This window comes from Lissotriton vulgaris, chromosome 9 (assembly GCF_964263255.1).
Source record: "Lissotriton vulgaris chromosome 9, aLisVul1.2, whole genome shotgun sequence".
NCBI classification, from domain to species: domain Eukaryota; kingdom Metazoa; phylum Chordata; class Amphibia; order Caudata; family Salamandridae; genus Lissotriton; species Lissotriton vulgaris.
In genome coordinates this window covers 464,792,422-464,817,843 of record NC_141697.1, presented here as the reverse complement: position 1 = coordinate 464,817,843, position 25,422 = coordinate 464,792,422, and the positions used below count along the sequence as shown (strand labels likewise).

Genomic DNA, 25,422 nt, shown 5'->3' with positions numbered 1-25,422 from the left:
CTCTCTCTCTCTCTCTCTCTCTCTCTCTCTCTCTCTCTCTCTCTCTCTCTCTCTCTCTCTCATTCTCTCTCTCTCTCTCTCTCTCATATTCTCTCTCTCGCTCTCGCTCTCGCTCTCGCTCTCGCTCTCTCTCTCTCTCTCTCTCTCTCGCTCTCATATTCTCTCCCCTTCTTATCTTCGTCTCCCTCTGTCCCTCTTAGGCAGCTAGTGTTCCACTAGGAATTGAATTAGGTGATTGTAAAAATCCCTAAATCAGAGTAACAAATCAATAACGTTGCACTTCCTTTTGGTCTTCCTTCCCTCGAATGAACCTCTTCCTCTAGAATGTTAGATTCACTTTCTCCTGTCCTTCGAAAAACTAACCATGATCCATCTCGTCCCGATCTAATCTTCCTGGACTCCCTTTGCTCTAGCTTTTAGCTGGTTGAACCACTTCGCCGCGGGGGTAATTCCCCTACGGCGCAAGGGGGGGAGGGGGATCCGCTGCGCCACTGTGCCACTGTGCTCGTGACAAGCCCAGCTCGTCATGACTCACAGTGGACCTGTGCTCAAGACAAGCTGGGCTCGTCACAGACCCGCCCACTGATTAATTCTCTCGCACAGGCTGGGAATTAACCGCGTGTGGGTGGGCCGCGGGCGTTATGACGAGCTCAGCTCGTCATGAGCACAGCTCCACTGTGACTATGAGCATGGAAGGGGTTAACCTGGCCGTACGATAACTACCGATGCCTTACAAACTTGTATCCCTTCGCCTCTCTCTGTCCAACCCACCTCATACTAAAACTGTATTAACTTGTTAACATGCATCTTCGAGTCTGAAAATTGCATATTGGGCATATTTATGAGCTACTTGTCTATACAAAAATATTTTAACCTGTGAACACGTAGTGCCAAATTATTAATGCCCTCTGGTGGTTCTGCAACATGCACTTGCTGATGCATAATTCTCTGTAAAGTGTCTGTAAAGTGTCACTACCACCCCTGGCCCACCTTCGGTTATGTCCATGCTTTGTAATACCCACAAAATTAAATGAAAAATATGTATAATTGCTTCCCTTGCATAAAATATATATTGTGGCTAGTGTGTGATGACCAATCCCGCAGTGTTAAATTAGCTTGCTATAAAAGTTTATGCCAATGTCTGGATTTTTATATTTATTTTTTCTTCATTTTCAGAGATCATACACATTAATATTAGAAGCTTGGGACTGGGATAACGACACTAAAACAGGTGAGGATAATATAATTTGTTTGTCTCTTAAGAAAATATACACCATAAATAAGATCATGTGCTTAATGGTGTGAAAGACGTCCAGAAAGGTGTTGTAGAAGCGTGGTTAAAAGGAATAGTTCCAGTGGGTTACGTACAGACTATTCTGTTGATCAGGTCCCTCCTGGCATATGTCAGCATTTTACCTTCATCTGTCGCCAGCGGGCTTTACTAAAAGTAGCTTCCAAAAACCCCATACTTATTTTTTAAATTGAGGATATGGAAACAAAAGGTCTCCTAAAACATAGTGATCAAACTATTCTATATATATATTAGTGTGTATCAATGAAAAAAATAGTGTTGCATTTCTCTTGTTTGTTTGTAGGTTTTTTTCAACCTGCTCCTTGCCATAGACTTTTTTTTATAACTGAAAACTCATTCTATTGGGACATACGCACAAAGTGTCCTGTACATGAGATTCTTTACTCCATTTGGGATGAGAGTCCCTGACTTGGTCCAATTGTCATAAATTGAGAAAAAGTTACTGGTGGTTACATTGGGGGTGGCTTTGTAACTATGCTAACTCCTTGTCAGAAGCATAGTAATAAGAGTGGGAAATGCCGGACTTGTTTTGCTAAGACTGTGGAAAGAGGTAATCTAATGAAGAGAATCATAGACCCAATTTTGAGGTCATTTGGCACAGCTGTCGAGTGAGAATGGCGGGATTTTGAATGTCAGTAAGCTTACATACTGAATTAGACCATTGCATATAAAGTGTTTGCACCATCTGTGAGAGATACTGGCACTTTTCACATACCATCACGTCCTAATATTGGAGAAAGTCATGCAGTCCATTAAAGTGAGGATAAAGGTTGTGAGACAGTCAAGGAGAATAAGAACTTTTTCCCCAGTCTGAGATTTTTTTTGTATGACCCTTTGGGCATGGTTGCAATGGTTTTGACTTCCTTCTTGTATTTTACGTCTTATACACATTCAGTAGTCTCTAGTTTTACCAAAAACAGTGGCTTTGTTTCCAGACAGAAGTTAACTTTGATGTAAGAGCCAAGGAGTTAATTTAATCTTTCATCTAGTTCCCCACTCTTTTTTATCATTGCTCTTCCTTTTCCAGTCTCCGTGTAATGGCTGCATCGTTGAGGTACACAGGTTGTTAGACATCACTATGGGTGTTTCAGCAACTCATCTGTGCTTTGCAGCACCCCTTGTTTCAGCTGTGCCAAATAGGCAATACTATTTTTCTGAAATTCTCTAGCCATGGCATGTTCTATCCACCTCAACTCTGCCTAGTGTGCCTGCATCCCAAGAGGATCTTAACAGACCTTATATTTTGTTATACCTGTTCACACTCACTCCTGGACCTAGATGTGACCCTGAAGTGCACCCGACTGTGCCAAACCCCAGCAACAAATCTCATGTGTGAATGACAGACCAAACATGTGAGGGACTTGACGCTGATGTCCGATATTTCCAGGTGTGCGAGTGTGGGTGGGTGGGTGTCTTGGGGGGTCGGGAGGGGGGGGGGTTATTTACATTTAGCCTAGGTCCTCTATACTTCAGTCTGCTTTGAGTAGACCAGGTCTTTAGATGTGTATAATAAAAGGTTTATTTCCAAATCCACCTTTTGTCACAGTGTTTGGGACCAGTGAAAATATTTCCCTTTTCAGCTTTAGCATATAGGATGAGAGCTTAGAAGTCACGGGGCTGCTCTCCTATAAAGATTTATTATTGGAACACTTTGAATTGTGAGAGTACAAAAATGTTTGAGAAAAGGTTTAGCCTGAGAGTAATTGGTAGTCCAAGGTTCCATGGTTCTGCAAGATGTGGAGAGGAAATAACTTTGGTGTGCGTTTACATTTTTGCCATGGGTAATCTTGTCAGCCGTACAAAATTTGCATTTGATTAAACAATTGTCTTCCAAAGCCTCTATCCCTAGGACTAATGAAAATGTGTTGAAAACACAAGCAACAAGCGAAGCTAAGCTTTAGTGCTTAGGTCGGTGTTTAGAGGAACACCCAGGTTAACCAATACTTATTTATAGCAGTTTGTCCAGGAGTTGCTTCTGTGCCACGAAAGGAATTTCAGTTTTAATCCTATTTATCTAGGTTGGTATTCATCACTATAAAACAACCAGTACCTTTCAGATCCTGAAGTCCAATAATCTGAATCTGTGAATCGTCAGAAAATGAGTGAAAGCAAGCAGTCGGACTAAGAGCTTCTTTACATGTATATAAAATATGAAGCGAGTAAATCATGAGCCCTGAGCCAATCTCTATAGGCCTTTTTCTATAGGAGAGTAGAAATCTCAAAGCTCTTTATCATGCTCAATAGATACAAACAGATCCATTGTAAAGTCTGTCACTGTTCATTGCAAATGAAGCTATAAGCTGGATGTGTATCGAGTGGTCCCAAGTGTTCAAGATTGCGGATAAGTGGTATGTGCATACACAAAGACCTAAACTTACAAGCCTAACATCTTATCCTTCAAATATTTATAGAGGACCCATCTTCAAACATTTGCACTGTGTAACACAACGTGAAATATATGTAGACTGTATTGCAAGCTGCCCAATAACGACTTATACATTTGGTGTAGTGCTCCGGTCAATAAATCGAGACGTATAAGGTCTAGAGTTAGGTACTCTCCATTCCTACACTTTAAGTCTCTGCCCTCTATTAGCACTAGCCCAGAACTTTGTTGATAGGCTTAAGATAAGAGGACTGGTATTCCCACAGCCACCCCAGAACCAAGTGGCAAAACAAACTTGGATTTGGATTTGATTTTTCCAATAATGATTCTCTCAGAAGTCTATCTGTAACTTTGTGCTCCTATTGCCTACAGTTTAGGCTTTCAATACCTCCTTTTTTGTATTCAGTACCAGTGCTGAGGTTAGAGGAGTTCTTAAAATTAGGATAGCTGAAAGATCTTACCATCAGTGGTTCAACTTTGTGGAATCCTGGAGGAGGTAGATCAGTCCAGCAGTGTGTCACATTGTTAATTCTAAAGTCTCACCCAGTGCAGGTTTTTCATTGTACAACCTATTGATCTTGTCCTAGACTAGTTTCTAATGTAGTGTCTGATCTAATGAAAGGGCATCTTAAAACATTCTGAGCCCGATTTAGAGATTTGTTGAGAGGGTTCTCTTTGGAATACATCTGTAAAAACACTGCCTCAACCTGCTCACTTACAGCAGACTGAGATGGCCAGAAATGAACTCTAACTCCTCCAGGAATCACCTCCGTACACTTGCTCATACCCTGTGGTCCGCGAAGGACGTACAGGATGATGCCCTCGTCCTCTCACTGGATGCTGAGAAGGCAGTCAATATGATTGAGTGAGGATACTTCTTTGCAACCCTGCCATGGTATGGTCGGGGGGAGTACTTTATAGCCAAAATTCGAGGGCTCTATGATTCGCCTACTGCACAAGTTAACTGTGGGAGCTTTCTCTCAAAAGTGTGCAGATCCACATCCATACAGAGCTTTCTCTCAGACTCATTCCCAGTCTGGCGGGGACACGCAGGGCTGCATTCTATCACCCTTGGTGCTCCTTCTTGCCCTAGAGCCCCTTGTGCCCTCTCTTCGTCAATCCATGCCACTCACCGGTATTACCAACCCTGGTGGGACGTGCACCATTTATCTTTACGCCAATGATATCTTGCTTACCCTCTCAGACCTCCTTTGTTCCCTCCCAGCCTTCCTGGACATCTCTCACGCTTTATGGTACTCTTGGGGTATCTGGTTAACTGGGACAAAAGCAAGGCACTGTCCATGCCACGATGACCACCAGTGGGGCAGCATTCTACTTATCCCTTCCAATGAGAGTCTTCATGCCTTGCGTACCTGGGGTTCTACATAAACCGAGGATTGGACCAGTGCTGAATAACTTCGATCCCCTGCTGGCACGTATGAAATTGGACTTTGAGAAGTGGACCTACCTCAGACTCTCGTTAAGGGAAAGTGTACAGGCAGTTTGGATGATAACACTGCCACAATGCACTTACGTCCTCATGCTGCCCCTACAAGTTCCGCTCTCATTGCTGCTTTCTGTGGACTGGAGCTTACGGTCTTTTGTCTGGTGGGCCTCCTGTCCCCGGTTAGCCAGTAGCTAACTCTCGACTCACCAATCTTGTGGGGCCCTGAGCCCCCCCTCGGTTGAGCTCTACACTCTGGCCCTTCACTTTGCACAGATCACATGCATGCTTCCTTGTACTACATTGAGCGTGACCCTACCAATCATGATTGTTTTCAACTATCACTCGCACTGGATCATAACACGAGTGGTGCCAACCATTATGACCAAAGTCGTAATGGATTGTCTTACCGCCACATTTTGTATCAAAGGGGTAACACATATCATCATATCTGACAATAGGGTTTGATTTACCTCTCAGGAAATACAGGATTACCTGCAGAGCTTTTCTAAAATCCACCTTACCACAGCTCGATATTGCCCAAGAACTAACCACATGGTGGAAAGAGTTAACAGGATGAGCAAAGAGAATTTGCAACTGGCCACCATACGAGAAGTACAATTAGAGAACTCCTTATGGGACAAGCTCTGGTCCTATCACACTACCCCTAATGCGGTTATGGGAGTTTCACCTTTTTCTGTCACTTAAAGGGAGAGTACCAGGCACTAAACTCAAACCCATCTGGTTGTGAGGGAGACAACCTGTATGGGTACAGCGAGATAAAATTATTGGAAGGGTACAACAACACCAGAAAAACTATACAGCATGATACAGTTCGAATCACAGAACTCTCAAGAAGACTTGGAATGTTGGAGATAAAGTTGTGGTACAACTTCCAGTATCACGTAGAAACGCACACACTGTTTTCAGTGCCTTAGTTTATAATGGAGGTGCGGACAAATGTTGTAGTCTTGGGTGATGGGAAGGTATGTAGCTTGGATAGAATTGCAATTTGTCCTAATGTAGGAGGCAGGAATGAGAATGTTGAGGAAAGGTAAAGTGGAGTTAGGAATACCACCCAATTAAAGAAGGAACCAAGTTGGCTTAAAGACTAGGTCGCCACATAAACAGTACAGGCCTTGGTCCTAATTCTGGGAAGTCTTTTCCCAGGTTTCTGTTTGCATCCTGTTAATTGTATATATGGATTTGCGTTTCAGCATAAGAGTTAGTAATGCCTTGTGTATAACATGTTTGTTTTAAAAGAAGGACATGTTGTAATGTATTTTATTTCCTAACATATTATACTGAAGTAAATACAAGCAATATAATTTTATTATTCCTGTTACCCTTTTGGTACCTTCCTCCTCTTGTCCCTTCCACTTTTCCAGCTGTGCCTTTGTCTCGATTGGAATGCCCGGGAGTGCACCTTAGAATGTTCAGGCTGCATTTTGTCAATGTTGTGAAGTGAGCTTGGAAGTGTGAGGTGAAATAAACACCACTTTCTACATTTGCCGATAACAGATGTTATTTTAACAGTAATGTTTCTAGTTTATGCAATGTGGTACCTGATGGTTGTCTATTGTGGAAAAAAACTCTCCTAGATTTCTTCTCTCTATAATGTATCTATTATTGTGGTACCCAGTTGCCTTGTATTATAGTTGCATTGCTGTAGTGTCTTGTACCCTTGATGAGTTCCCAAATTGCAAAGATAGAAGTATAACAAAGTAGGCTATAGACTGAGCATGGTACAAGGCATGGCAGTTTGTAGTGCAACCTGTATGGGAATTGTTTTGTTGTGTGTAGTAGTAGTAGTAGTAGTAACCAGAGAGGTGTTCTTATCTTGTAATTTGTCTCTGTACTCGAGTGTTAAGTGAAATCGGGTGAAGAATTGGGTGCTTTTGATTTGCTATTGTTGTATTTGAATGAGAGGGTGTGGGTTGCGGATGTGGGATATGTGGGAAGTGCTTCTGCTTCTTAGCTTGCTTGTTGAACAGTGGCATACTCCTCGTGCAGATGGAATTATGTTGGTGCACTAAAGCATGTTGTGTAACTGAGTAAAATTTAACTGTGCATCTGTGCATTTATTCCATGCCTACCATGCAGTACAGTCCTGTCCAGATCACTTCTGTCCCCGAACCCCCCCTCCCCAAACCATCAGGCAACCAAGTACATGCATTTGAATACAAAACAATTGAAACATTCACAAGTTAGAGCTTTAATCTTTTCTAAGAATATGTTGGGTAAGCTTAATATCTAATGTGCGCACATCTAATACCTGAGTCCTCAACATCTTTCCCCCAAACATACGTCTTGAAAGAATTTGAACCATTAGTAAACCTAGGAGCATTGAGCTCAGTGATATCTTTGGGGAGTCATATAATTCAAATTTAGCTATCCAGTGGAATAAAGGAGAAATCTTGAATCTTAATCCTCACTGCTGTGAGGAACCAATGTGGCCTCTCTGATGTCCGAGGTATGTGATTGTTGCTTGCCATGTCCTGCATCGTCATAACTGTGATTTTTTAGTTCCCTGAAGGCATTCTAGAAACTACTTAGATGGAGATTATACAATGAATTTCAATTATCCTGGAGTTAGTCTACAATGGCTGAGCAATAGTGGCCTTTGCCCCCACAAATGGGCACAGTTCGGTCAAGTCTCAGTTTTTCAACAGTTCGTGAACTTGCTTTTTTATAGTTAGGGGTCAAAACCCCAAAATTCTTGATAGTTTAGACCGCATTGCCCCACTATACATATTCTTATATGTAGAACAGCACCTCTTCAATTTTTCCAGATTTTAATCAAACCAAGTAACATTCATCCATGGTGTCTTGAGAAAAGAACTTACATCTTCAAGGTTCTGCCCAACATTTTCACTAAGGGAAACACAGATATTTATTATTATTCTGCATAAATACCTCTATTCTTACTTGTTCAAGTTATATAGCAGTCTTAACTATACTTATACTTTGAAAAGCACAGGACACAAATGTGACTTCTACACACTGTCATTCTTCACTTCCATTTGAGGTGGGCATGCATCATTCACACGTAACCAGAGTGATTCCCTTTGGTTAAAACTGCTCTGAATGAGTCCAACAATCATTTTGCGCAGCTACATTCTGATGAAGACTCTTTCGGAGGATACTAAGCTTCAGGGTGATGAAGGGAGAGCTTCCGTCATCAAAAGTGTGAGTGAGCTGTGGTTAACCACCCCCAGTAGTTGTTCCAATGGACCATGCCATTTTCTTTCTGCTTTTTTTTTTTTTTAGCAAAGTAGAGTTATAAACTCAACACTTGTACATATTGTCCAGAACGTGATCTGAGATTTTTTGAATTGCTGTTGTTTTTACTGTGGCTAGAAAGTTGCTTACCACCTTTGTCGGGGTAAACACAAATGTTTTCTCTTCATGAATCACTTATAGCCTTAGTGGTTAGTTGACAGGAGAGGTTTTAATTCATTCCTTAGTGATCTGCATCACTTTTTACTGCCCTCTTGCTGACATCTATGAGCTGAATTACTGTTTAGCTTTCACATTTCAGGTTCCTATTCTTCATTGTCACCCTTAATAATTCTTCTGTTTGTTATAGTTGCAGAACCACAGATTGCCACCCAACTTCTTTACTGCTCTTAACTTGGATTATAGATTTGAATCAATTGTTGATTCTGAAGATTTGAATAGTATGAATTTGGGGCTACTCGGTGGGGGGAGATTTTTAGAGTTTAGGGAGATCACAATGTATTCATTACAATATTCCTGTAATGGAGCTTTCCTTTCACACAAAATGCCATAAGACCCCCCTCCCCCCCTTCCCCCTTGAATTTCCTTGGGATATTTGTAGTGTATTCCTAGGATCCTGATGTTCAGGGATTGAAGTAGCTTCATGAGTTATGCAGCCTCTCAGTTTTTTGACCATGGTGACCATGTTGAATTTTGCCAAAGCTATTTGGCACAGTTTTATCTTTTTTTCCTCCAGTGTCAGGGTTCTGCTTTTTTTCCTCAGTCTGTGATATGTGCCACCACATCTCACCTTTGTCATAGACAAGTCTCCTGCCTAACCCCCAAGAGTGTGTTGTAGACTGCACAGTTTCTTAATACTGTAGGAAGGGTATGAAAAAAGTTCAGACCTAACCAGCTCTGCTGCAACGGGTAGTTCTACAGATAGAAACTTGTTATTCTTCGCTCTTTAGCCCAAACAATCCACCCTGACAGAGAATATAAAGGAAGCATTTTGCCTTTTGATGGATGCACTGGAGTTGCTTAGAAGGTATGCATTGATCTGCATAGGTAGGGAGATGCTTAGAGACATGAAAGGCCACAACACTTAACTCTGACAAGCTCTTTTTGTTTTTCCAGCTTTCGGCCACTGTGCAGTGCATTTTTCTGATAGTTTGGTCATCAGCTATTTGTCCACATGGTTTTAGGAATGAGTCTGGTCCACCTTTCATATATCAATCTCTAACGTAAAAATGTCTGAAATGAAAAAGTTTAGATTTCTTCTGCAACTGTGGATACATGGATAGTATTGTCTGTGTTTCTGTCTTGTGATTCTCTCTTGGAATATCGATCTACCATTTGTTAGATTTTGAAGTTATAAAGCATTTATTTATTACGATGTAACCTTATTGCTTTCGGCTGAGAGAGTTCTTAGCAGAACTGCTCAATTATAAGCCTCTGCTTCATTATGGCAATCATTTGTATCAACGCATGGCAAAATAAATGGTCTATTGAGTCTGTAAAGCATTACTGCTAATATGATTGTCGTTGATTGATCCCCTGGAATGAATGGCAGAGGCAACGTACTGGTGGTTCGATTCTATGATCTTCTGGATGTCTACATTAATCTTGTCAGCTATTTTCATAGATGCCATTACTTTCCCTGTTATAACATCTGCCTCCCTTTACAGTGTTTTTTGAGCGGATTGATTAGAATCCACTCTTGAATTATTTATCGATGGCTGCTTGTATTAAGACCATGGTTTATGTTTCAAAACGATTATTTATTTAATACTACCTTTGCCTTCTCTATGCCTGCGTTGTTACCAGGTTTGTTCATGTGTCCCTGTGTCTATTTATAACATTTATTCTTATTTTGCTGATACTTATTAGAAAAATATTAATAAGGTTTAACAAATAGGCATTTGTTGAAGGACAGGAGCATGCCTGGTCCAGTTGTCTTTGCTGTATTATGCTCCGATTCCTGGTGTTTGTTAACTTCTGCAGCACTATATTTATGTGTATGAAAGAGACTAATGCATACTAAAAGTTTAGCGAGGCTACCATTTAAGGTGAAAAATATCTGGTGTAAAATGTCAACCGAAGACCCCTCCACATAAATTGAGAACCACTCCGCCAACAAAATGGTTACCCACCTCCACCTGAACTTTGTGTGCGAGAACTGTAGGTTGAAATCCAGCAGGGCCAACTCCAACTTCTTGAAGTCTGAGGCCTATTAATTGGTTAATTACCATTTACTTTGAAATGCTTTGAAGTAACAGAAGTGTGGTAGGAAGTACTGGATATGAAAGAGTTGAAGTTATTATCTTCCCCCATCCTCTGATCTATGCCTGAATTTGTGCAGACAGAGTCACTCCTGAGGCGGAAGCCGGGAGCAACAGAAACTGATTTGATACTTGTGTGTCTCTTTTAATATTGTATACTGTGCTTTTAAAACGGATTTAATAATTTAGCTAAAACCTGACACCCACCTTAACCACGCCGATCAGCTGATAACTTGCTGAAATCGGTAAACGCTCGCTTTCCCTGCCGCCATTGCTAGGAGCGAGGAGCCTACAGACACGCCCATATCTGGTGGCCACGCCCCCTTTCTATTATAAACAGCGCGCGCTGACCACTAGCGCTGCCCTGCAGACAGAGTCACTCCTGAGGCGGAAGCCGGGAGCAACAGAAACTGATTTGATACTTGTGTGTCTCTTTTAATATTGTATACTGTGCTTTTAAAACGGATTTAATAATTTAGCTAAAACCTGACACCCACCTTAACCACGCCGATCAGCTGATAACTTGCTGAAATCGGTAAACGCTCGCTTTCCCTGCCGCCATTGCTAGGAGCGAGGAGCCTACAGACACGCCCATATCTGGTGGCCACGCCCCCTTTCTATTATAAACAGCGCGCGCTGACCACTAGCGCTGCCCTGCAGACAGAGTCACTCCTGAGGCGGAAGCCGGGAGCAACAGAAACTGATTTGATACTTGTGTGTCTCTTTTAATATTGTATACTGTGCTTTTAAAACGGATTTAATAATTTAGCTAAAACCTGACACCCACCTTAACCACGCCGATCAGCTGATAAACTTGCTGAAATCGGTAAACGCTCGCTTTCCCTGCCGCCATTGCTAGGAGCGAGGAGCCTACAGACACGCCCATATCTGGTGGCCACGCCCCTCCTACGCCTAAGCTCCTACAATAAAATCATGAACGCATGCCGGAAGCGCAGCGGACGTGCGCAGCGGGCGCGACGATGGCGCGCCGAAGCCGCGCCAAAGGGGTGCCAGTCTGCGCCAGTCCGCGCCGGACCCGCGCCCAGAGCCCTAAATCCTACCCAACCTCCACACCTTTCTAGTAAGTCTCTGAAATACTCTTCCTCTTACCTGACAGAGATTCGAAGCACCATGCTCCGCCAGGATTGCCCACTTCTTAACTTAGACGCGCATTCCGACGTAATTTACAAAGCTTGCCCTAAATGCAATCTCAAATGCACCCACTCCTTTACTCAGACACCCCCAATTCCTGGAGCACCACATAAAGATACCATAAGCATTAAATGCGCACTAGTGAATGCGAGATCTATGTGCAAACACAAAGAAGAGGTGGCCGAACTAATATCGGCACACAAATTAGACATTCTGTTCATAACAGAAACATGGGCCGACTTGGCTTCTGACCCCGATCTCGTGACAGCCGTCCCTGAGGGCTACTACATTGTCAGACAAGACAGACCGGCCGGAAAAAAAGGAGGCGGCCTCGCCATAATCCTACTGCAAAATCTAGCAGTAAAAACTGGAACTTCAGCCCTATCTCGGCTGAAACATTATCTTTCTCCATCACGCTTTCCCCCACCCAAGTGTTCAATGGAGTCCTGCTCTATCGCCCCCCTGCGGCCCGAACACCATTTCTCCAATCCATCAGCACTTTATTAGAAACTGTGCCAGAAGTCTCTGACTTCACAATACTCGGAGATTTTAACTTTCATCTAGAAAACACCCTAGACAAAGACACTCTGAGTTTGATTGAGGACCTTAAGGCAGCCGGCCTAAACCAGCTGGTCACCTTACCTACACACAAAGCAGGCCACATTCTTGACGGATTGTTCACGAATAACCCGGCCATTGCCCCCCCTACTGTAATTCCAATTGTATGGTCAGATCACGCAGTGGTGGTTTTCTGCGTTAGTGTTAAAAAACACAAAAACCAACCCTCGGCAAAAAAACAACAGAGGCTCTGCAGGGATTGGAATAATATAGAAACGATCACCTTAGCCGAAACTCTCGGAAACACTAAACCACCCCCAGTATCTGACCCTCAACTAGCAGCAAATAATTATAACCAATGGCTTACAGATACCTTAAATCAAGTAGCGCCTCTAAAAAGAGTGCGGTCTAATCGTGCAACACCATCAGCCCCATGTTTCTCCGAACTGCTAAGAATAGAGAGACAGAAATGCCGCAATCTAGAAAGGCGTTGGCGAGTCAACTATGACAACAACGACAAAGAAAGATACAAACAAGCGCTATCAGATTACAGGAAAACGCTAAGACAGGAAAAAAGCAAATATTTCTGTGAACAGATAGAAAGAGCACAGAATTCCAGTAAGCAACTATACCAGACCGTGGCTACATTAACAACGATACCAACAGCCAATATCACTGAAACCTCCCAAGACCTTTGCAATAAAATGGCCGACTTCTTCAGGACCAAGGTAACTGAAATTTTCGATAAATTTAACAACATCACGAATGAGGAACTGTCAGACGACACCAAGAACATAGAACTCACGTCCTCATCTCTGAACGAATTTATCCCCCCATCACTAACAGAAATAAAAGACCTCATTAAAACCACTATGTCAGGATCCCCTCTTGATCCATGCCCACCAACCATTATCAAACTAACATCTGATGTAGTAGCACCAATCCTGGAGAACATCTGCAGCACCATTTGTGAGACAGGAAAATATCCCCAAAACTGGAAAACTGCAATAATAAAGCCTCTATTAAAGAAACCAACTCTTAACACCTTAGAATTAAAAAATTACCGCCCTATAGCAGCTCTCCCTTACCCATCAAAAATTCTTGAAAAAGCCATAACCAAACAGCTGGCCAACTACATTGATCAAAATAACCTGTTGGATAACACCCAGTTCGGGTTCAGAAGAGGACATGGAACGGAGACAGCGCTCATCAAGGCCTCTGAAGAGATCAGACAGATCATGGACCAGGGCGGTTCGGCTGTTCTGATCCTGCTAGATCTATCAGCGGCCTTTGACACGGTCGATCATAACATCCTGATCGACCGTGTCAAAGCTATGGGCATAAAGGGCAGGGCTGTGGAACTTCTGACCTCTTTCCTAGCCAATAGAGAACAGTCAGTGAAGATGGGGAACTTCTATTCACCAACGTTCGTGCTGCCATGCGGAGTCCCCCAGGGATCCTCGCTGAGTCCGACACTTTTCAACATCTATGTGTCGGACCTGGCGAGGATCATTAAAACCCATGGAATGGGAGTGACTTCGTACGCCGACGATACCCAGTTGGTGTTGGCAGTACATAAGAACGGGATTGAAGTAGCAGCCAACTTTCAGACCGGTATGAGAGCCATTAGTCACTGGATGGACAATAATTGTCTAAAACTAAACACCGATAAGACCGAGGTAATGGTGTTTGGAGACCTAAAACCATCTTGGTCCCCGATCTGGTGGCCATCGGAAATGGGCAATCCACCTATCCCAGTTTCTAAGGTCAGAAACCTAGGAGTGTTGTTCGACAACAAACTAAGTTTCACCAATCACGCCAACGCAGTGGTCTCCTCTTCCTTTTTCACGCTACAGAAGGTGAAAAAGCTACTACCCTACCTACCACTGTCTGCAGGGAAAACCCTGATGTCCTCCTTGGTGTTATCCAAGGTGGACTACTGCAACGGGCTTCTGCTGAACGCCCAGGAGCAGGTCCTCAAAAAGCTACAAATGGTGCAGAACGCCGCGGCGCGAATCCTGACCAGAACACCCAAGTTTGCACCGATTTCATCAGTCATTTACCAACTTCACTGGCTCCCAATAAAAGAGAACCAAATTCAAGGCTCTGTGCATTATATACAGAGCACTGAACAGCCAAGGACCCGACTTCTTTAGGGAATCACTGCAGCTGTACGTTCCCAAAAGAGCGCTAAGATCAGCCTCATCCGCTTCACTATGCATTCAACGAGTGAGAACAGTCACCTGGGGAGACAGACGCTTCATGGTGGCCGCCTCGAGGCTCTGGAACTCCTTGCCCCATCACATAAAAACCAGCCCCTCACTATTGCTCTTCAGAAGGCAAGTGAAGACATGGCTATTCACTCAATAATGCTCAGGATGTGCCTCCTTGTCTGCCCAGCGCCGAGACACCATTTATGGTATTTGTTCGCGCTTTAGAAATTTAGAAATAAATAAATAAATAAATAAATACGTAGCTTTCTAGATGGGATTGATTGCTAAATGTATGTTAATTAAAAAAATAATAGAAAAAAACAGGACCTCCTATTTCAGCCACTGTGATTTTTTTTTAAAAACTTTTATATAGCGCGAACATGACCATCAAGGTTATCAGAGCGCTTTACAGATTATGCATCACGAAGGGTGTAAGCAAACAAAACTGAATAAACAAAGCCACAAATTCAAAGTCTTTGTCCACCATTCTCATGTGGAAAAAACAGACACAACAGGATCGACAGCGCAACAAGATCACAGCCTAGAATTGTCCAAGATACTTGTGAACCTGGTGGCTAGGCCAGAGTCAACAGGAATGGACGCAGCACCAGATGAAGGCGCCAGATTAAGGTAGAAATTTCTTCATCAGGAGCCCTTTGACTTCTTTTTTGAAGAAGACAGTGGAAGGGAGTTCCAGATCCTCATAGCCATCTCTGAGAAGGCTCGCATATAGGTCTTTGTTTTCTTGAATTTTTGTGGTTGTAGCAAAAGGGTGCTGTTGATTCTGGAACCTCTAGAACCACAGGAGAGCACCAGTTTCTGTGCGAGGTACAGCGGGGGTCTTGAAGTGGATGGCTTTGTGAGCCATGCATGCAATTTTTAACTGTATCCGAGATTCATATGGAAGCCAATTCAGGTCCCGCCTGTCCGGAGAGATCTTGAAGAGAGATGCATGCTGCTGAAGTTGGTGGTGTTACTGTCCATATCTTTACTATGATCCTCAGTGCCACCATATGCGTGGAGTTGACAAAGTAGATTGGAACATTGGAAACAGAAACTAGGGCAAATGGAAAGGCGAGGAGATAAAGTGATGAAAGGAAAAACATTAAACCTTTTCTTTTAGAATTTGGTTCACTGTTATGTACAAGTTAAGCTATGTTATCTTACATTGTGTTTGTTAAGTGCACATTCACCAAGCGGTTTCTTAGGTTTAGGGAACAGTAGGAAGTCCAAACCAAGCCAAATGCACATTACGAATGAGTGGAAACTAGTATGCTTTCCTAAAGAGCCATGTTTTCAGCTCTTTCTTACATTTTCAAATGATTAGTCTGAAGGCGTACTGTTAAATGCAGGGAGTTCCAAATTGTGGGAGTTTATACAAACAACCTAACCCCACCCGTTCTTTTCTTGTTGAATTTTGGAATGGTCACAAGATTGGAAGAGGAAGAGCGTAGTTTTCTAGCTGGTAAGTTTTTCACAATTTTTGTTTGTAGAAATTAAGGCCCATATCACATAAAGTCTTAAAGATAATACAGCAGGCTTTGAAGGAGATCCTTTGTTCCATCAGGAGTCAATGAAGGTCTCTCAACAGAGGAGTGATGTGGCAGTTCCAAGGTTGTTTAAAGAAAAGACTGGTTGCCTGATTGTGAACAATCTGCAATCTTTGTCATTGATTTTTAGGAAAGCCAAGATACAGAGAACTGGCTTAGTCAAGCCTGAAAGGTATGGTAATAATGCCATAACCACCAAGATGAAGGCATCGTCCGTGAGGTACCGGGATGTCTTTTCGGTTTTCCTAGGAGTCATGAAAAAGATTGAAAACCCAGAGCCAGTCTGAGGTTTCAACATGAGCTAGCTATCTATAATGACGTCCAAAGCTTTTGCTGATGTTGTTAGGCTGGGGTTGTCCCCCTTTTTGGAAAGCGAGGCAGAAGGGTTCCATGCGTCAGTTTTGTTATTCAAAATAACAATTTCAGTTTTTTGGGCATAAGCTTTAGGACTTTACTGCCCATCCAATCCCATATGAAAGGCATAACAGAATGGAAATTTCTCTGTGATGCAAAGTCTAAAAAGTAACTTGGAGTCATCAACATAATTGTATACCTTACAGTTCATATCACCCAATGCCTGGATGAAGGGTTTAATGTAAATGTTGAAGAAATGCAGTGATAAAGAGGATCCTTGAGGGACACCACAATCTAGGTTGGGATGCTGTGGCCAGACAAATACTGAGATGACGGACTAAGTGCAGTTCTTCTAAAATGATCTTATCCAGTGAAGGGATGGGCCTTAAAATCCCGTAGCCTCCACAGTGTTCGCAACAAATTGTGGTTGACCATGTTGAAGTCTGCTGATAGGCCCAGCAGGACTAAAACAGAGGTCAGACCCTTGCCACAATTATTATGCATGTCATCTACTACTGTAAGAGCATTCATAAGGACGCTGATTACAAGCGCCGGTGGTTGCTCTCTTGTTCTCCTGAGGCGGAAAGCCGGGAGTGTGTTTTTTAACCTGTTTTAATTTGATCTTAAACATTGGACTGTCACATTATTTACTTGCTGCACTTCCTATTTCCTTGCTCTCCCTCTTGGCACTTGAACTCTTCGTTGGAAGGCGCTGCAGCAGAGGTCAGCGCTGCCGCCATTCCGTCGTCGAGTGAGGCCACGCCCCTTTTTCGAAGCCACACCCCCCTACTGACGTTATCTGCAGCTATAAAACATGTGCTTCCATCGGAAGTGCAGCGGACGAGCGCAGCGGGAGCGCCGTTTGCGCGCCGAAGTCGCGCCTAAGTCCAGCCCGTCTGCGCCCGTCCGCGCCGGACCCGCGCCAAACGCTGTAACCCCTGCTCCACTTGCCCCAAAAATTCGTTGGTCCTCTGAACAACTTCTTCACTTCCGTCCTGATACCTGTGCCCCCTTTACTTGCTGTAACATTGCTAGCCTAGATACTACTGTTTATTCCTGCCCTCACTGTAACTTTTCTCTTCCCATAGTACCTAGACCTCGGCGTCTACCCTCTAAAATCAATGATCAGCCATCCACCATCTTAAAGGCCGCATTAGTCAATTGCAGATCTCTCCCAGCCCATGCTCATGACATATGGCTATCTCTTGAAACCCACAATTGGGACCTATTGTTTCTTACTGAAACTTGGTTAAAAGACTCCTCCAAACCGGACATCACTCTTGCTACTCCCCCTGGTTATCATTTCATTGGCATTAATCGAGACAACTCTAAGACCGGAGGAGGTCTTGCGATCATTGCTAAATCCCATCTCAAATTAAACCTCACAAATTCCCAACCTTGGCATCATCGAAGCCGCTCACTTTTCAATTATGGACCCTGCTTGTTCCATCTGTGCAGGCATACTGGTCTATAATCCCCCGGCCGTCACCTCTTCCTCCCTTATCACTCTGATTCACTCCATCGCCGATTTTTCTCTCAAACACCCCCATTTTACTGTTTTAGGAGATTTTAATATTCATATTGATAATCCCTCCTGCACACTAGCCTCCTCTCTGTTAGAAACCTTACAAGGACTCACCTTGCCTCAACTAGTGACAGGTCCTACTCATATAGCAGGCCATACCCTTGACCTCATTTTTTCCAATCTTCCTTCCCTCTCCACTCCCCCCCCCACTCCTTTGACATGGACCGATCATTATCTTATCCCTTTTTCTTTCACGGCCCCCTCCCCTCCTCCCCCTATCCCCCTTAATCGAGTTAAAGGTCGTAAATGGACCAAAGTTACATGTAACTCCCTGGAAGCTCATCTACATTTTCATTTTAACCAGCTAAATGACCTTAATTTAGAAACATTGAGATTCAATTCGGCCCTCTCGGATGCACTTGACTCGGTTTCCCCTCTGGTCCCCGTCACTTCCTCCAGATCCCGTCCTTCTGCCCATTGGTTCTCCCCTCTGTTGCGTGAGGAAAAGAGCAAGTGTAAACAGTTGGAATGGAGATTGAACTATGATCCTGTAGCCAAATTGGCCTACAAATCTGCCCTGAGTAAGTTCCACAAACTAACACGCTCGTCCATGAGAGCTTACTTTTCTAATTTGATTCAACAGGCGCAGAATTCCTCCAAAACTCTTTTTTCCATAGTGAATGACTTCGTAAATCCTCCTGCTTTGAAATCCCTCTTTACTCCCACTCAAGATCTCTGCAATGGATTGTCTGATTTTTTTCAAGAGAAGATAGTTAAACTCTCCTCCTCCTTTGCAGCAATGGCTCCGGATTTCCCTGATGATTGCCCTGGCCTCCCCTCTTGTTCTTTCAACTCTTTTAGCGAGCTAACTCCTGATCTCGCGTTAGCTTTATTACGCAACGTTAAGTCTGGTTCCCCCCTGGACCCAGTTCCTGCCAAAATCATGGGTAATCTCGCCCCTATCCTTGTGAACCCGTTTCTTTCCATCTGGAATGCCTCTTTGTCGCAAGGTCTATTCCCCTCAGTTTGGAAACAGGCCAGGCTGGTCCCCATACTGAAAAAACCTGGTGCAGACCCTCTGCTTTTTAGCAACTATCGACCTATTTCTCTCCTGCCTAAACCTGCCAAGATACTGGAGAAGGTGGTACAGAAACAAGTGGCACTGTACTTAGAGTCAAATCAGCTGCTACACGACTCTCAGTCCGGTTTTAGATCCGGCTATAGCACCGAGACTGCGCTGCTTGAAGTCTCTGAAATTATCAGGGAATCAGTGGATAGGGGCGAGGAGGCCATGTTGGTCCTCCTCGACCTATCCGCTGCTTTTGATACTGTCTCCCACAAAATACTTACCTCCCGCCTACAGCAGCTAGGGGTCGGTGGGACAGTGCTGGCCTGGATTATTTCTTTCCTGTCTAGCCGTTCCCAAAGGGTTACGATGCACCCTTTTGAATCCGAAGACAAACCCCTCCTGTGTGGAGTGCCCCAGGGCTCTGCCTTGAGCCCTCTACTGTTTAATGCTTATGTGGCTCCTCTGGCCAAGGTAGTTGAATCCTGGGGCGTCAGGGTGGTCTCCTACGCTGACGATACTCAGCTTATCTTTTCCTTTCGAGACCATTCTGACTCCCTCTTCTCCAACTTTAGAAACTGCCTTGGTAACATATGCTCCTGGATGTCAGCCAATCACCTTGCCCTTAACACCGACAAAACAGAGGTTCTCTTTTTCAGTAAAAAATCCCCCCCCCCTGCAACCCTCTGGTGGCCTACCATTCTGAATCCCCCACCCTCTCCCGTGAAGGCAGCTCGTAACCTGGGCTTCATTTTTGACAACTCTTTGTCCGGAAATGCCCAAGTTAACAAAGTTTTAGGGGCCTGTTTCTCTAAACTTCGCATGATCAGAAAAATCTTCCCCTTCCTCCCTCTATCCTCACGCAAAACTGTAGTCCAGGCCCTTATCATCACCCACCTAGACTATGCTAATAGTCTATATGCAGGTGCCCCGCACTATCTTATTGACCGCCTGCAAATAGTCCAAAATGCGGCAGCCCGGCTCATCGGTAACATCCCTGCCCGTACTTCAGTCAGAGCCTACCGAGAAGAACTTCATTGGCTTCCCATTTCACGACGCATAGACTTTAAAATTCTGATCCTGACATTTCGGGCTATCCATGGTACTGGCCCACTTTATCTGAAAAAGCGTCTCAAGATCTCTGTTTCAGCCAGACATCTCAGATCCAATAACCTTCGTCTTCTGTTGGTTCCTAGATTCAGGCTTTCTCGGACTGGCGGCAGATCTTTCACCGTCACTGCCGCCAAGCTCTGGAATAGCCTCCCCCTTGACCTCAGGTTCTGCGAATCTGAGCCAGCCTTTCGCCGCAAATTCAAGACCTGGCTGTTCACTAGGCGGTAGGACTTGGAACTGTCAACTCCTCACCGTTTCCCATTTTCTCTGTGAGATATGATCTTGGTTACTCCTCATGGGGACAGTTATGTAATCTTAGCGCCGGGACACCTCCTTCGGAGGTAGCTGCGCGCTCTATAAGCTCCATAAATAAATAAAATAAATAAAATAAATTCAGTGCCATGAGCTGAGCGAAATGCTGTTTGGTGTAAATTCAAGAATTGTTAGTTTTCAATGTGTTAGCATGGAATCTGTTTCACATATGCTTCTAATAATTTGCCAACAAAAGACAGCAAAGAAATAGGTTGGTAGTTTTTCAGAAGTAAGGGTACTTTGCCCTGTTGTGTTTTCTGTAAGGGAATTACTACTGCCGCTTTAAAGGGAACGCTTCCTCCAGACAGGGAAAACTTAATAAAGACATGAAAAGACCCGAAATTTCGGAAAAAACTTTGAGGACCATAGGGGGCAAGGATTATCTGGTGAACAGGACTTGACTTTTGACATTAGTTTCAGTTGGTGTTCTTCTTTAAGAGGGGAAAGGTAGAAAGAGTAATGGGGTTCCTGTCTGAAAGAAATTTCAGAAGCTCCCTGGTTGCCTGGCAGGATGCTATCTTTAATTGGTTTAATTTTTTCAATAAAATATGTGTTTAACACATTGCAAAATTTACTTAAAAGTAGAAGCTAAAGACAGGGACGATCTATCTGGTTTAGAAAGCTCAGCCACAGTTTTAAACACACCCTTGGATTTATTACCAGATTGTTTTATTTTTATACTAAAAAAAGAGTCTGTAATAATAGAGCTTTGTAGTCCTTCAAACAATTTTGAAAAATAATTTGATTATCAAGGACATAATCTCTGGGACATTCTTGCTCCAACTGGTGCCTGATCATTTCGGATTTACATTAGGGGGCATGTCTTATTACTAGCTTTTACTAACCAAAGGGAAACCTCCTTTTCTATTTAATGAATATCTTGGCAAGGCACAGTGTGAAGGAGAGCCATGCATAAATTGTCTTTGTCCACTCGAGATCCATTACCAATATATTTATTAATTCTAGTTGTTGTTGGTAATGTAGGCTATTCACGTTAAATTTGATGGGAACATGATCAGACCGGGAACAGGGAAGAACTTTTAATCTCATAAATTGGAGATTCCCCGTTCAAACTTGGTCAATAATATAATATTTGATGTGCATAGGTGTAGTCAAATGTTGTACGAGTTTAAGATTATTTAAAAGATCAGTAGGGTCTTGGGACTTCTGACACCTACTGTCATTAACACTGTAGTTTAAATCCTCCTATAATGCTTATTTTTGCCTGGCCTACTAAAAAAAGAGGATATCCGAAATTTGGATGCTTTCCAACTACAAACCAAATTCGGAGTCTTATGTGGATTGCTTTTATTTGTAAACCTGCCCCCTAGGTGGCGTGAGATTGAATGCTGATGTAACTCTGGTTGCCAGTCACCACCACACCAAACTCCCAACTCAATGCAGAAGACGTAAAGTTAATTGTTACTAACTTTTTATTTTTTATCACGTCTTAAATGTTAATTAAATTGATATGTTCAAACACAAGAAGGTTGAACTTGCAAACAGTGCTATTAGATGAATGCTTGTGTTAGAGAATGGGCGGTTCGACACCTGCGTCCCCATGGTACCCAGATTGGCCTCGAGAGCGTTACATAGTGTGACGCCTGCTATGCTTGAGCAGGCGCTCACGGAACATCCTTGCTCTCTCTCGGGGGATCCGGAAAGAGACACGGAGGCCCTGCAGCTATGGCTGACTGAGAGGTTAGATGACCTTGCCCCCAAGGTAACCCCCCGGTCCTCGGCGAAACGGCAATCTGCGCCTTGGTTTACAGAGGCGCTACATGTGGCTCGTAGCCAATGTAAGGTCGCTGAGCGGGCCTGGCGCCATCAATATGATGGGGAGGCCAAACTCGTCTATAGGGCGGCGGTGAAGGCCTATCACCGTGATGTTCTTGGTGCCAAGCGGGAATACCTTGCCAGGAGGATCGAGGCATCGGCAAACTCTTGTAAGGAGATCTTCACGATTGTGAAGGAGTTCACGTCTCCTACGTCCTATTCACCTCCGCCTGTATTACCTGATGTGTGGGCGCGTGATCTTGCCACTTTCTTTACCGACAAGATTAAGGCTATTCAGGCCTCCTTCTCGGAAAGCACGGAGGAGGGTTGTTGTGATCTTGGGGTAGGACTTGGGACATCGGCCATGCCTATGGCTATCCTGGAGGACTTTCCACCTGTCTCCAGTGACATGTCCCGGACCTTGTTGGCCAGTCTTAAATCTGGCTCCCCACTTGACCCCTTCCCCGCCAAATTCTTGGCTGGGATGGCGGCAGTGGTGAATCCCCTGGTCAACCCGATCCTCAATGCTTCCTTGAGTGCGGGGAGTGTCCCACGCGCCTGGAAAAGGGCGATGGTGATCCCCCTCCTGAAAAAGCCTGGTCTTGATGCCGAGGCTCTGGCCAATTATAGGCCAATTTCTCTTCTCCCGGCTTTGGCCAAGATCACCGAAAAACATGTTCATGGCGTCTTGTCGAACTTCCTGGAGGCTAACAATCTGCTCCATCCATCCCAATCCGGTTTCCGTCCGAACTTTAGCACGGAAACAGCGTTGGTGGAGGTCTCTGAGATCATCAGGGAGACCTTGGATGGGGGTGGCAAGGCCATGCTAGTCATGTTGGACCTGTCGGCGGCCTTCGACACCGTTCCCCATAAGGCGTTGCTTGCCAGGCTCTATGACATCGGCCTAAGGGGGACGGTGCTCAGATGGTTTACATCTTTCCTGGAGGGCCGCCGCCAGACGGTCTGGGTTTCCCAGAGCTCCGCCGAGATGCCGCCATTGGGTGTTGGGGTTCCACAGGGCTCGGTCTTGAGCCCGACATTATTTAACATCTTTATGTCCCCTCTGGCGGCTGAGGTTGAGGCTTACGGAGCCCAGATCGTGTCCTACGCCGATGACACACAACTCCTCTTCACATGTGAAAAAGATCAGACATTTGACGGGGAGAGAATCCGGGACTGCCTGGACAGGGTCTTCAGCTGGTTCCAGCAAAACTGTCTGAAGGCCAACTCCAGCAAGTCGGAGGTTCTTTTCTTCGGCTGTGCCTTCGATCCCGAGTGGCGGCAGTGGTGGCCGGCCGCCATGTGTCCTCCGGCACAATCATCCTTGGTTGCCAAGAACTTGGGTGTTAAGCTTGACAATAAACTCTCTCTGAAAACGCACATCCTTGGCCTGTCCGGCACCTGTTTCGGCATCCTCAGAATGCTCCGCAAGTTTCTACCCCTTTTGTCTGCGGAGCACAGACGGATTACGGTGCAGGCGCTCATCGGATCCAGGCTAGATTACGCTAACGCCCTTTTCTTAGGCCTCCCGGATTACTTGGTTCAGCGTCTGCAGGTGGCACAGAACTCGGCAGCCCGGGCAATCTTTGGTCTGCATAGACGAGCACGGGCTTCGGTGTTGCTGCAGACGCTCCATTGGCTTCCTATCCGGAAGCGGATTGTCTTTAAATCCTTGACGCTGGTGCACAAGGCTCTGTTTGGCTCAGGCGCAGGATACCTGAAGAAAAGACTAGCTTTTTATCGCCCAGTTCGCTCATTGCGTTCAGAATCCCTGTTCACTGCGGTGGTCCCACGCGTGAGGAAGGCCCGTATTGGGGGGCGTTCTTTTAGCCTCAAGGCTTCCCAGCTGTGGAATGCGCTTCCATTGGCACTCCGCAGCACTCCCAACTTGCTTCAATTCAGGAAGAATTTGAAGACTTGGCTTTTTAATCATTCTGTTTAGGTGGGTTTTCTTTCTTTCTCTTTTTTTGGGGTTCTGTCTTACTTGTTATGTTGATTTGACACTGTAAGTTGCCTGTGGAAAGCGCCGGGACACTCTTTTAGAGTAGCCGTGCGCTATAAAAATGCACCGTAACATAACATAACTGCAGATTTCTCACCTTGTGACTCTTACTAGAGACCAAACTAGAGACAAAAAATCTTGCATTAGCTCCTGTGTGTCCGGCAATGGTGCCATCAGCCTCATTTGCAACTCTGCCCTCCCTCTAGGCATGCATACAGAGCTGCATATAGGTTTCACCGTGCGTGGCGACGTCATTTCCTCTTTTGCTCCACCCTCGACATAGATTTGGAGCCTTGCATTTACTGATTTTGGGCTTTTTACACATTTGTTCTGAACTTTTGACAGTGTGTAGTCCTGTCTCTCTCTAAAACATCAGGATTCAAGCTTTCTCGAGTGTTGCAAAGAGATCAATCAATCAGGGGTTTATGAAGTGCGATACTCGCCTGTGAGGATCTCGAGGTGCTCGGGGTGGGGGGGTGGGGGTGGGGGGGGGGGGGAATTGCAGCTCTGGATCAGTCGAAGGGCCAGGTCTTGAGGGCCTTCCTGAAGGTGTGCAAGGTCGGGGAGTGTCTGAAGTTCACTGGGAGCTCGTTACAGGTCTTGGCTGCGATGTAGGAGAAGGCTTTCCCTCCTGTTCTATTTCTGCAAATGCGGGGAAACTGACAGGGAGAGGTCGGCGGAGCTGAGGTTCCTCATGGGCATGGGGAAGGAGACTCTTTCGGATTCAGGTCCTATGTTGTGGAGGGATTTGTAGGCGTGGGTGAGGAGCTTGAAGGTAACCTTCTTCTCGACGGGGAGCCAGTGGAGGTCGCGTAGGTGTTGCGTCATGTGTTCGTACCGCAGAGTCCGGAGGACGAGTCTGGCTGCGGAGTTCTGGATGGTTTGGAGTTTGTGTAGGAGAGTTCTGTTGATTCCGGCGTGTCCTGTGACAAATGCTTCCTGATGCATCTCAAGACCATTAAGGGAACGGAAAACCAAACTCTGTGACCAAAAACAGAAAAATGGGCTGGTACAATTCGAAGACTCAAGGGTGCTACAGTTCTTGCTGGATTTTTCAGGTAAATTGAAGGACAAGTCAAAGAGGAAACACTAAAAACATAAAATTCGTAGCTGTTTAGATAATCCCATTCCAGGGAGATGTTATGTAGAAAGCATTCAAAA

At 44.6% G+C, this 25,422-nt stretch overlaps 1 protein-coding gene across 2 annotated transcripts in view; it reads left to right on the top strand.

The window, feature by feature from the left end:
* Positions 1-25,422, top strand: part of JAG2 (jagged canonical Notch ligand 2) — a 300,244-nt gene that overhangs the window by 83,057 nt on the left and 191,765 nt on the right. For both annotated transcript variants that reach the window (XM_086937916.1, XM_086937917.1), the window contains exon 3: positions 1,177-1,231. In XM_086937916.1, the coding sequence (XP_086794042.1) occupies positions 1,177-1,231 (55 nt within the window). The remainder of the gene's footprint in view (positions 1-1,176; positions 1,232-25,422) is intronic.